The sequence below is a fragment of the Pseudorasbora parva genome, chromosome 17 (assembly GCF_024679245.1).
Source record: "Pseudorasbora parva isolate DD20220531a chromosome 17, ASM2467924v1, whole genome shotgun sequence".
Taxonomy (NCBI): Eukaryota; Metazoa; Chordata; class Actinopteri; order Cypriniformes; family Gobionidae; genus Pseudorasbora; species Pseudorasbora parva.
The window spans coordinates 41,253,531-41,267,582 of record NC_090188.1 but is presented as its reverse complement, the minus strand read 5'-3'; the positions used below and the strand labels follow the sequence as shown (position 1 = coordinate 41,267,582).

The window sequence follows — 14,052 nt, the reverse complement described above, 5'->3', positions numbered from 1 at the left end:
GTAGTGAAATATTTCCGGTAACACTTTATTTTAAGGTTCAGTTATTAACTATCAACTAGTTGCTTATTAGCGTGCATCTTACTAGGATATTGTCTGTTTATTAGTACTTATAAAGCACATATTAATGCCTTATTCTGCATGACCATATTCTACATCCCTTAATCATAACCAATACCTAAAGTTAAATGCTACATAAACTACCTGACTAACTATTAATAAGCAGTAAATTAAGGAGTTTATTGAGGCAAAAGACGTAGTTAATAGTGAATATGTGTTCCCCATACTAAAATTTGACCATTTTCCCATATTTTCTAGATTTTTCTTCACCTACTTGTTACCTCACAGTGCCCCCTCAGCACTGAGACCCCTTCTGGACAAAATTGTCAACTCTACAGGTCAGTTTGGTTTCACTACCCAAGTTCTGCTCTTTTCCCTGCTGAAGAAAGCAGGTCATAACAGTTTAGGGTGGTCAAGCTGGTTTTGGTAGCTGTTTTCAGCCCAAAACTTGATCCAGCATTTGGTAGTTTAGCTGATCAACCACCTAGACCAGGTGTGTCCAAACCGGGTCCTGGAAGGCCACAGTCCTGCAGAGTTTAGCTCCAACCCCAATTAATCACACCTGAATCAGGGAATACTTGCATACCCGAAACTTCCAGGCAGGTGTGTTGAGGCAAGTTGTAGATAAACTCCGCAGAACAATGACCCTTCAGGACCAGGTTTGAACATCCCCTGATCTAGACCATCATGGACTAACTAATGACCATAAATGACTAGCTGGGACAAGCTAGAAACCATGCAAACCCACCTATGGAACCACCTGAAGCTGGTTTCCCAGTAAGGATATAACAGTGCCAAAACACATCCCACTTACCAGACTTACATGTCTTTTTTATGCGTTTTGGACATTAATTTACTGCGTTTTCGGGCCAGAAAAACTTTTCTGGTTTCAAAGTGCAAGTTTTTGAATATAATGACATTGTCTCGTAAACTGCAAAAATGTGACGGTGAAAATAGTGTTTCATTACAAAGTGACATCGACAACTAATGGCCTATTTTATTTTAATAGTTTTCGCAGATCAGTGTGAACTGAGATCGTTTTGAGAATGTTCATTTTTAGTAACTACTTACAAATGACCTAGTCTCATTAAATCAATTAAATCATGAAATAAATATGAGCGGTGCAAGTCTCAAAGTAGAAACACTGTGTGTTTGTGTGTGTGTGTATATATATATATATATATATATATATATATATATATATATATATATATATATATATATATATACATATACAGTTTGTACAATTTAAAGTTTAAAGTACAGCTATGTATATTATTCCCAAATTATTAAAAAGTATTAAATGCAGTTTGAATCCGAAATATTTCAAAATCTAGTGTACTTTTTATTTTCTAAATTATAATTTTGCTTATAAATGTCTCCTTCTATCCCTAAAAAACACATGATTTGATCATTTTTATTGTACATGCATGTGCTCGCTGTAAAGAAAGCAAGTATCAAGGTCCTTTTGTTGACTCCTTTTTATGGAGGAGAATACATTTGTTCAAACATCCTTCACAAATTCCTCCTTTTCCCATCCCAACATTTCTCTTTCAGTCCCTCCCAGCATGCCCTTTGTCTCTGGCCTTAATTCCTTTCCTTATGCGCTCTATCATCATGTTCATCAGCATAATGGCATGTCAGATAGTGTTTGAAATCTGTTTTTCTGGAACACAACAGTCCGTGAAGCCGCCGCGGGTAGCGTGGGTGGCCCAGCCTCGATCCTATCTTTCTGTCCCAGTATCACAAAACGCCCTCTTCAGCATCACTCCGAAGGAATGTTTTCATAATGACAGAAAGTAAACTGCTAATAGTTGAGGTGTTTATGCTGTATGAATGTGTTTCAGGAGAGCTGATATGGGACACCGACGAGACTCTGGTTCACCTGGAAAAAGTGCTGGATATCTACAGGAACGGACTTTACCTCAAGAACAACACGCAGACACAAAAAACAGGTGAGCGACCCGGACAGATACCAAAACACCTTGACATTTGACATGACTGAACACTTTCAACTGACCAAAGCTCAGATGCTCATTCACAAAGGCAGTTCGGTAACACTTTGTCCTTGTTACATGTAGTTACTACAGTAATTACTATAAACTGCATAATTTCATGCAACTCTAGCCCTATAGTAAGTACATGTAGTTAATTATTATTACTGTGTACTTAAATGAATAATTGCACTGTTAAACACCTTCAAATAAAGTGTAACTGGCAGTTCTTGCTCCGGCTCTGTTCCAAACACTATCTAGACAGCCTTTTAACGCGTCATGGGCACTTCTAATACTGTGGGGGGCTAAAAAATGATGATACCTTGTAAGATACAGTACCTAACTTGGCAGCATATGTCCTTCACAGAGTTATGCATTCCCAGAATGCACTGTAGTGAGCTCATTCCCTAATCCAAGACAAGCAGAGTTGAGACAAATGTTTACTATACATTAAATATCTTAGATTTGCAATTAATTCAGAACCCTTTCATTTTATTTAAATAGTTGAATTAAAATTACTTCCAGTTATTAGGGCCCGAGCAGAGATGGTGTGAGGGTTAGGTACTAACCCTACTGGAATTACTCGGGTGTATTTTTATTTTTCTCTGAAATGAATCACATTTTTGAGGGCCTAAACATGTTTGAAAACTGATGAGACTTTGCACAAGTGTCAGATGTGGTGAAAATGTACGTCTGATATGGGCATTCAGATATCACAAGAAATCTAGACGCACCCTAGCGGCAGCAAATTTAATCTGCCCTGTGTCGTCTAGGAACTCTCAATACCCTTCTGAGCTGTATTCCTCACAATCTGGACGGGCCAATCAGGTCGTGTATAGAGTCGGCGGGCGGGGCCATAATGACGACGGCCGAGTTGCGTTTGCGTGCTTCTAGTAAACACAGAAACTGGCGAACGGCGGTCTTTCGAATCAGCTTTGACCGCGACTCTGGAAGACTTGGAGTTAAGCTTTTCTCTGAGAAAAGAACAAAGAACGGCACTGAAGTCATTCTTAAAAAGGGAAGATGTGTTCTGAGTTTAGCCGACCAGAGACGGCGAATGTTTAATCTGTCAGCTTGCTCTGCTTCACCTTCGTTGCTCTGGTTGGTTGTAGCGCTATCCTATCGCGTGCAGAGGGAGTTTGAAAGACAACCGTTTATCCGCCCCTCGGATTGAGCTGTCAATGGTGAGTTTCCAGACCAAATATCTTGATGTGGGTCTGGCTTGTCAGGCTAGGTTTCAGAATTAGATGTGGCAAAATGGCCCAATAACGCCACCTACAAATTTTCAGTGAAATGCTGTTTGCGCTACATTTCACGTACGCGTATGAAATTCTGTAGACACATGTAACAGCTCAATAACTACAAAAAAGACCCAGAGTACAAAATCTGAAACCCAACAGGAAGTCAGGTATTTTGAATTTTCTCTGCAAAATGTTTTTGCTATTTCCAGACATTGTACTTTAGCTAAATCCGCCAAGAGATTTAACCAGAACAACCTCATATTTGGTCAGTCTAATCATAAGGCCTAAGTGATGTTAAATTGTGAAGATCTTGAGTTTTCGCTGAAGGCCGTGTCCGTGGCGGTCTGACAGAATCGGATGTTTTCGCTGTGAAACAGGAAGTTGTCGTAACTCAGGCATATAATGTCCAATCTGCCTCAAACTTCACATGTTTGATAAGAGTACTCTCCTGAAGACATCTACAATGCAAAATGTAGTTATAGTCATAACGCCACCAGCTGGTGGCAGGAAGTGTGCCAAATACAAATCACTGACGTAGTCCTCCTATTTTAATATACTTGAGTGAATATTGCCCACTATGCTCTGTTTTCCTGTAGACACCGGGAGTGAGGGACCTTTATCGCTGCTTGCAGCTTTCATTTCATGATTGATTTTTGTCACTTTTTTAAGCTTTGCAACATGTGTTGGCTCCAAATCTACTGGAATCTCATCTGTATCTTAAATGTATAGTCTAAAGTCAGTATCAACTTTGTACAGATCTTTAGTGACACTGTTGATTTCATGGTCTGAAACAAAATGACAGCGCTGCCGACGGCTCCTGTAACCAAATGAAGCTCGATGATGGACTCGCTCTTGCTCTGGTTTGCGCTGGTGCAAGCTGTCATTAAATCTGGCCCTTAACATCTTAAGTAATTTTGCTTCTCAAGTAAATGGATCTTGATTTAAGAATGTTTAGAGACAGTGCCGTCGCTCCTACCACACGCAGCACGTAGGGCACCAAATGCTGACGGGGGCACCACAAGAACATACAAAAGAAGAATATACACAAAAGAAAAGCCTGGGTTTCCCACTGGTGATTGTGGTGTTGTTCATGTGCTAATCTCGTAAATACGATCATTCTAAAATTACTAGAAGGCAGCAGAGTCCTGGCAGTGAATGGGTTTCCTCAAATCTCCCCCGAATTAACCAGCTGTTTAGTGAGGATAGAGAGAGAGAGAGAGAGAGAGAGAGAGAGAGGGGAGGGAGGGAGGGAGGGAGGGAGGGAGAATGTGTGTGTGCATGTAAGGACAAATGAGAGGAGATTTAGAAGATTAGAGTTTATATAACTGGTGAGCAGAGGGGGAAAAACAGCCATTTAAGCACTGAGAAGCACCTCCGTCTCCTGTCTGCTCGCTTCACCTGTTTTTACCATTTTGTCCCTATTCGCTTTGTCTTTCTTTGCTAACTCTCCTGCTCTTCTCCATGCTCCATTGGCAGTCTAAAGCAGACACTCGTTGACTGATGAGAGCGTTAAGCAAGTGAGGGCCATCTTCTCCAGAGACATTTAACTCTTTCCACTCTCATCGCACCAGCTGTCTTTAGACTGTACATTTCACTGTGTTTTGTGATGCTGTAAGCACACCGTTATGGCATTTAACTACAGCTAACTACAAAAATCATGCTTTATACCAAGTTTGAAATTTTTATTTTATTTCATTACTCATTTGCAGATTATTGGTACATTGTTTAATCTTGGTGAAAACCATTCCAAATAATTTAATTACGATGATGAACATTCAATATCATATTTGGTATAAATAGTTTTGCACTGGAAAAATAACAATTGCAAATATTTAAGTCATATTTCGATAACCACTGGGCTGATATTTGGTCATTTTTAGATTATTAGTCAATTTAGAAGTGCTGAATTTTGGGTAAATGTGTAAAATACACTATAGTTCAAAGTTTTGTGATCATCAAAGAATCCTGAAAAAATGCATCACAGTTTCCACAAAAAATATTAAGCAGCATGGCTTCAATATTGATAATAATAATAATAATAATAATAATAATAATAATATATATATATATATATATATATATATATATATATATATATATATATATATATATATATATATATATATATATATATATATATATATATATATATATATTTCTTAAGCAGTTCTGAAAGATCATGTGACACTGAAGACTGCGGGTTATGATGCTAAAATGTATACTATATATACTATTAAATATATATAATATTAATAATATTGATATTAAAATATAATTATTTATTTTTTTAATTCATATTCATATTTTTTAACAGTGTTTGTGTTTACTTAAATTCTGCAATTTGTACAGGTATTATTTGCCATGATTAAGTATTTTATATACATATATTTCGACTTTCTATCAGCTACTCTCTGGATAATTGGAAATAAACAGGATTGGCTAATATTTAAGACTTACTTCCCTTACGAAAGGAAAATATATTTACCAATATATTACTTTTAAATATATTATAATATATTGTAAATTCATGGAATAATATATTGATGGTATTGTACAATATATTATATATTCCTGTAATATATTGCAAAATTAAATCCCATATATGTGAATATATTGCCTAATATATTATATGATATTTTCCAATATACTGCAATATATTTTTTGTTTCGTAGGGGTTGTGAACAGGCCTTCGTAATGTCCATTGTAGTCCAGCGGGCAGTATATTGATGGGACACTGTCTGGTGTTTTAGCTTTTCTTGTAAAACAAGGCCCTCTGGCAGCACTGTGGGTTCGCATGGATACAGACAGGGCTTCCCTACGGAATTCACTCCTGCCCAACACGCATTAAAAGCCCAGCATGCCTCTGGCTGACTTCATCACCTTCCCTCTCATTCCTCCTGCGCCTTACACGAACATTCAAAGAAAGCGAGAGCTCCATAAAGCATTAATTAGGGCAATAAAGAGTCTAATAGTTGCTCTTATTTACTGGCTTCTTGCTCCACTTAGATGCCACGTGCGGCCCTCCCTCTCAGAAAGACCTCATCGGAGGCAGCTTGCCCAGTGACCTTCATTCAAAGCTCTACTTTCGAGGAGAAACAGTGAATCACGTCAGTAAAGCCCATCCAGGCATATCCCTGAAGAGCAAGACAGGGAAAATGAGACTCAGAGATTCCGACATTTATGGCCCAGTAGTCAAGACGTTTGTAGTGCACAGTTAGCTCGGGTCTTTTAAAGGCTCTTTTCCTTTTATCAGGCCCATTGTCACAGGGCTGTGAATGAGGTCTTGAGTTTACGTTACAACCTTCACGAAGAGCATAAAAAACAAGTAAAACTCTCCATAGACACTATCCAGAAACATTTGCAAACCTCACAGCGGTGCAGCAGTGCCATATTGACAGCTCTATACCGATGTATCCTGTCCACAAAATGGATTACCATGGGATCACTTTCGAATACATGACCACATTGTCAGTATTTTATCCAAAAGCATGCGGTCCATGACAATGTATCCATCGCCATTCCCCTTCCAGTCAGCACAGTGTCAAAGAGTCACGGTTGGATTGTGAAAATGCAGACGGGCTGTATTTCAGCGCGGTTGGCCAGCGCTTGGCGTGTATTCAAAGCCGTCCTTCAACGGTCTTTAGTGATCATATTAATGCATGAAAAAGAGGAATGTCACAAAGTACTTTCGTCAACTCGGTTTGATGATCTTATATGAGTAAGCAATGCAGGTTTGCTTGCTGGGTCTTGCACGGGCTTTCTAGCAAAGGTCCTGCGTTCAGATACTTTTAGAAGAAGAGTGAATTTCATTTAAAATAAGATAAAATACAGACATCCTCCCCATCTAACAAAAACATGCTCTTTGAACGTTTTGCTAATGTTCCAATTAAGTAATGAATACATTATTCCTATAGGCTCTATAGACAGAAATGCAATATAATATACATAACTATGTTTTCAGTGGTGTAAAAAGACCTTATATGAGCCGTTATGGGTTTATTACCTTAGAATGAGCCATTTCTATCTCTATACACAGCCATTTTGTGCAATCATGTTTCTACAGTAGCCCTAAACGGACATACTTCTCTACAGAGCGCTAGTCACTCTCTGCTATCTCAGACAACAACATTTTTGTCCTGTGTCGGCCACCATAGCTTCGATATGTGCTTTGAAAGGAAGGGGTGAGCGGTGAGCTGTTGCAATTCACCATTAGATGCCACTAAAATTTACAGTGCAACTTTTACTTTGTTCCTGCCACTGACAGAATTTTATGTCTTTCTGTGTGTTCACTATTATATGGTAGGGGGCGCTATGACACATCTTCTGAAAGAGTAATGAATCTCCTGATCAAAACACATGTGAAGAAGAAGTTGAAACAAGCAATATCATATATAAGATGCTTATGTAAAATAACGCGATCATCATTATTAAACTGAATATGAATCTAAACCTAATGTTACTATAGGACTTTGTGGGTGTTGATGGACTCCATTAGCTCCATCTGTGTTTTGATCATCGTTCTGAATCCCATCTGGATGTAGTCTTAGACAAAAAAAAATTATCCGCTTTTTACTTAAAATCGTGGACTTCAGGAGCAATCCCCCTGTTCTTACCCCACTCACCATCACGGACAACACTGTGAAAACAGTGGTGTCATTCAGGTTCCTGGGCACTACCATCTCTTAGAACCTAGAGTGGGACATTCACATTGCCTCCATTGCAAAAAAGGCCCGACAGAGGTTCTACTTCCTCCGCCAACTGAGGAAGCTCAACCTGCCACAGGAACTGCTAAAACCTGCCATCATTGAATCAGTCATATGCATTTCAGTTACCGCCTGGTTCAGCTCAGCTACCAAATCTGACCTCAGAAGACTACAGAGGGTTGTCCGGTCAGCTGAGCCAATTATTGGTCACTTATCCAGAGTACACAAAAGGGCTGGCAAAATCCCTCTGAACCCCTCTCATCCAGCAAAAGTATACCTAATATACGTGTACATAGTAAATTGCTTATCTAATTTGTTTATTTTAATTTAAATATTGTGTCTTGTATTTTGCCATTGTCTGTATATTTGTGTATTGTTATTTTTATTATCTGTGTCATTCTGTTGAACCGTGGAGTTCCTGTCACTACAACACATTACTTGTATGTGTTAACATACCTGGCAATAAAGCTCATTCTGATTCAGATTATTTTTAATGAAACTTACTCACAATCAAGTGTTGATGAAAAATATTTATCTAGAATAAAATGGGTTGTTTTGTTTAAAAGCAGAGAGTGTGTTTGTGGTGTGGCAAACAGTGGGGCGAGGGACCGCGAGAGCGTGCCGGTGACGAGTGGTAATGACTACCAGCTGCGTGACACACCGGTCTCGTCTCGCGGCCGAGGGACGGGAGCATAAAAGGAGGAGCGAAGGCAGCGGAAGAGGAGAGAGGACCAGGCCTGGACTTTATGTTGAGTTTTGTTATGTGTTTGTGGGCAGTCGTCCGTGAGGGGCTGCCCGCGGTTTACTTTCGCTTTGTTTATTTTGAAATTAAAGTTTGTTGAACGTTTGCCGGTTCCCGCCTCCTTCCTTCCCATCTACGAACTTTATTTAATTGGTGCTGAAGCCCGGAAGGAAGGAGGCGGGAACCGGCAAACTTGTCATCACCACTCGTCACTGGCCCGCTCTCGCGGTCCCTCGCCCCGCTGCTTGCCACACCACAGTGTTCTTTCTTTTGATGAATTGCATATTCATACATTCACTCAACCAAATATTCTGGGGGCCTTGAAAAAGTGTAAGAGGGTGGAAATAATCAAAAATGCTGTCAGTGGCTGGCGACTTTTAAAATAATTCTGGCAGGGAAAGAGTTAAAGAAGAGTTTAACACAGTTTTTCTTCGGTGTGCTTTGAATCATTGGAACTTTAAATGTTCAAATGTCAGACCAATATGGTCCAAGTAAAACATTTAAAATATATCACTGATGTTTGTTGTTGTTGTTGTTGTTGTTTTTGTAATGTTTTAATAACATTATTAAAGACCAGATAACTTTGAACAAACATTCTGATAACTCTTTCCCCAGCTGCATTTTTTTTTTTCCGGTAAGTTGCCAGTCAGCACCAGCATTTTTTAAAAATTATTTTCAGAAAAGTGTCCCCCAGAATAATTAGTTGTATGACTATCTAAACTTGCAAGATATCAAAAGAAAGAGCATACCCTCTGTTTTCAAACAAACAAGCTAAAGTTTTATTCTAGCTTCATGCATTCCTTTTTATAAACACTTGAATGTGGGTACCTTTCATAAAAAAGCTAAATTTTGACCAAAAAGCTTAGAAATTATTTTTTGTTAGTTTTTGCAAAGACTACATCCGAATTGGATTCAGAACGGTGATCAAAACACAGATGGAATAGAGAGAATTTTTCACTGCGTCTTTAGTAATTCCTGACGACAATAGTTTTTAACTCCGAAAGAGGGTTTGCTTTGGCACAAGCTGTTATTAAATAAAAAGTGGGGTCAGCACATGCTGAGGCGCACAGTGCACAGAAGCCGCCAACTTTCTTTTAGAGCAAAGACTGAGAGCCAGGCAGAATGGTCAAAAATCCCCATAAACACACTCCTAAACCTTGTGGAAAGCCTTCCCAGAAGAGCTGAAGCTGTTAGAACTGCAAAGGGTGGGCAAAATCCATATTAATCTCTATGAATTACATTAAAGTTTATGTGCATGTAAAGGCAGGCGTCCCAAAACTTTTGGCAGTATAGTGCATGTTATCACTAGTTTCTGCTTCTTCTTCACCTCTGTTTTGATCCTGAGATTCTGTACTCTTTCAGAAGATGTGTAATAATAACCCCTACCGTATAACAGTGAAAACATGGAAAGTTCCTGTTAGCTGGGTCAATTTTATTCGTGAAATCCTACTATAGTTATTGTCTGTTTACCAAATCAGTTAAAGGCAAAAGGGACATTGTATTATTAATATTCTTTTTACTGAATAATGTGCCTCTTCCACACACATTTTTTTTTCAAATTGAGCTGCTCGCAGCTGTTGTATTCATACGGACAGCTACATATATTCTTTCTCTCATCTGAGACAGAACAGCTGCCGCTGTTCACTAATGTAATGTCATACGTTCAGTATTACAAACAGCATGTTGTGTTAATGTGAATCATGTCTTGTAATGTTGACTTGATACAACGTGACCGAGATGAGGACAGCTGCACATTTTTATGACAAAAAGCACACGTAAGATCTGGCCATCATAGCGGCAGTGAGGAGAATGTTGACAGTGTTGCACATTATATTCATCACAAGTAAAAATATCCCCCCTAATTATCATTACTGTAACTTAACAAATCTCATTACTGTAATGTTATCATGAAAAAAATTATACTGTATTGATTGATTGATTGATTGATTGATTGATTGATTGATTCTTTATTAATCCTGAAGGAAATTCAAAGCATCCAGTAGCTTATAAACAACACAACACATAACACATACACTCATAACAGCAAAATATAAAACTTTACAGCAATAATACCAACAATCTCAAATCTCCTGCATAAATAAAATTCTATTAAAGTAAAGATAATCTAATGCGAATCACTATTGAAAATAATAGTAATTACATAAAAATGCATGTTTATAGTTTAGATTATGGTCCAAGTCTCACTGTAAACTATGATAGTGCCTCAATTTTTTGCCTCAATAAACTACTAATTACTGCTTATTAATAGTTAGAGAGGTAGTTTTAAAGTTTATGATGAAGGGTTGTAGAATACGGCCGTGCAGAATAAGGCATTAATCTGTTTTATAAGTACTAATAAACAGCCAATTTCACAGTAATATGCATGCTAATAAGCAACAAATAGTGAGATTTGGAGCCTTAACTAAAGTGTTAGCAGATTTTCACCTTCTAACATCCTTCCCTTGTTTGACTGAAATGTTCATTGTCTTTATCTCAGTGTTGAAGAGCCGACGGGCAGCTCAGAGATAGTGACAGGGCCAGATGAATGTGTGGGAGGGACGTGTTAGTTTAATTTTCTTTAGGCCGTCACCCCTCACGTCTCCCTCTATTTATCTGCCGCTTTCTCTTTTTATCTGCTTCCCTCTTTCTCCTGGCCTTCGCCTGACTGTGACTGCCCGTCATGGACACATTTATTGCGGCCGGGGTCACGCCGAGTGCTGTTTGAAATGTGTTTGACTGAATTTTTGAGGAAGCAATAGATAAAGCCTGAAGACTACCTCCGTCACAGAACTGAGGCCTGTTGCATGAAGCTAGCTGAACAAACTCTGAGTTTCAGAGCAGGTTTAGAGTTGACAAATCCAGATAAATCCAATCTGGTTTAGATCAAGTTCAACCGTTTCTTAAAGCTCGGTGTAAACTCTCTCTGTCCACTCAGGTTTAATCCAGAGTGAGCGATTAACTCTGAAGCGCGTGCAACTGAAAGTGCATATGAACATATTATATTAATTCAAAGTGATTATAATTCATGTAATATAAATATAATAAATAATTAGCTCACAAAGATGCACAATTTTATTTCTAAAGTTTTTTCAATATAAACTTCTTTAATCTGGAACGAGAGATACAGGGGGCGTGGCTTTAGTGCGTCTTTACTTGCAGCTGATTGGTCCAGTTTGGGTTTGCGATCTCTAACCCAGAATAAAAGCGGCTCCAGAGCAGGTTAGCCGTGCAGTGTGAGTTACCATGGTGATGAACCTGATAAAAACCAATCCACCTTCTTGAGCCCCAAAAACCAGAGTTTGCTCAAACTAATCTTGAACTCACCTGGGTAACAACTGAAACCAGCTTTGAGGAACAGGTCACTGGACGCCCCTGTGTTAACACACTCAAGGAGCTTGTTTGGCTGTGTGTTAAGCTCCTACGTGATCGCTCAAACACACACTATGCTTTTCTTGGACGTGTTTGATTTATTGAGCAGTGTGTCAGTGCTGTCCTGGGGGCTGTCAGCTTTTGGCCAGAAAACAGTGATTTACTTACTGAAAGGGGTCATGAACTGTGTTGTTTTATTGTTTTATGATGTTTCCTGGGGTGCACTTATAATGTTAGAATGAATTTTACATCAAAAATGGTCATAATTTAGAAATAAAGGGCCGGATTTTAGCCTCCGCCCACTGCTGTGATTGGCTGCTGTGAGTGTTCAGTGTAAACGCCCACTGCTGTGATTGGCTGCTGTGAGACTTCAGTGTAAACGCCCACAGCTGTGATTGGCTGCTGTGAGTGTTCAGTGTAAACGCCCACTGCTGTGATTGGCTGCTGTGAGACTTCAGTGTAAACGCCCACTGCTGTGATTGGCTGCTGTGAGTGTTCAGTGTAAACGCCCACTGCTGTGATTGGCTACTGTGAGACTTCAGTGTAAACGCCCACTGCTGTGATTGGCTGCTGTGAGACTTCAGCGTAAACGCCCACTGCTGTGATTGGCTGCTGTGAGTGTTCAGTGTAAACGCCCACTGCTGTGATTGGCTACTGTGAGACTTCAGTGTAAACGCCCACTGCTGTGATTGGCTGCTGTGAGACTTCAGTGTAAACGCCCACTGCTGTGATTGGCTGCTGTGAGACTTCAGTGTATACGCCCACCGCTGTGATTGGCTGCTGTGAGACTTCAGTGTAAACGCCCACCGCTGTGATTGGCTGCTGTGAGACTTCAGTGTAAACGCCCACTGCTGTGATTGGCTGCTGTGAGACTTCAGTGTAAACGCCCACCGCTGTGATTGGCTGCTGTGAGTCTTCAGTGTAAACGCCCACTGCTGTGATTGGCTGCTGTGAGACTTCAGTGTAAACGCCCACTGCTGTGATTGGCTGCTGTGAGTCTTCAGTGTAAACGCCCACTGCTGTGATTGGCTGCCGTGAGACTTCAGTGTAAACGTCCACTGTGATTGGCTGACGTCTTTCCATTTGAAATAGTATTACTCTCTCTTTAAGTCTGTTAAACTAATTACAACTCTCATGCTTCACTAATCGTGAAAAGTTTTGCATTAGATTTAGATCTATGGCATGAAAGGTTGCAGTGATGATCATTGTAGCCAATCACAGACACATGTTGAGCTCATGAAAGCATTGATCTCGTAATTGCAGCTCAGTTTCTGTACACTAACGAATGCGCTCATCTTCACTAACAGTGCAAATGTGATTAGTTAAGAGATTCGTTGAATAAAACGAGTCACTGATAAACTCTTGCTGTTTGATTGACAGCTCCAAGGATGGCAAAAAAGATTTCTTTGATCCCTTTCTTTATAGAATATAATCTCTGTTAAATAACAGATTATTTTCATCCTATTAAAGGGTTACTTCAGCGACTAGCATATGGATTTGTATCAGTAGAAACCCTGGAGTATATTCAAATAAATTAATGTATCAGAGCAACAATGTTGGCAGATCAGTATTATAGTTTGCTTTTCTTTGACTAACAATGAAGATTTCAGCTCTGAAACGTACAGGATATTCTTATTTCACGATGAACTTTTATATTTCAAAGGCTGAATGAAAGTTGATTCCTCAGTTTATGACCTCTTTAGTAGGAGTGACTTTCAGAACAGTAGCGATGAAGTGCAATTTAATTACATTTGGGTGATGTTGGTGGTTAACCATCTGTCCATTTCCCATAAATAACAAATATTGGTAACACTATATAATAACGTTCAGTTGTAAGTCATTTATAAGTGGTTTGTTAATGATGAACTAATCATTTACAAAACAATCATAAATGATTATCAAGTGATATGCTAACATTTTATGTATGTTTTGTAAATTCGGTTACA

General features: G+C 39.1%; 1 protein-coding gene across 1 annotated transcript in view; it reads left to right on the top strand.

Annotated features, from left to right (window-relative positions):
• pkdcca (protein kinase domain containing, cytoplasmic a) overlaps positions 1 to 14,052 on the top strand; it is a 54,985-nt gene that overhangs the window by 31,973 nt on the left and 8,960 nt on the right. The window contains exons 4-5 of the mRNA XM_067421872.1: positions 316 to 395; positions 1,905 to 2,012. Coding sequence (XP_067277973.1) covers positions 316 to 395; positions 1,905 to 2,012 — 188 coding nt within the window. The remainder of the gene's footprint in view (positions 1 to 315; positions 396 to 1,904; positions 2,013 to 14,052) is intronic.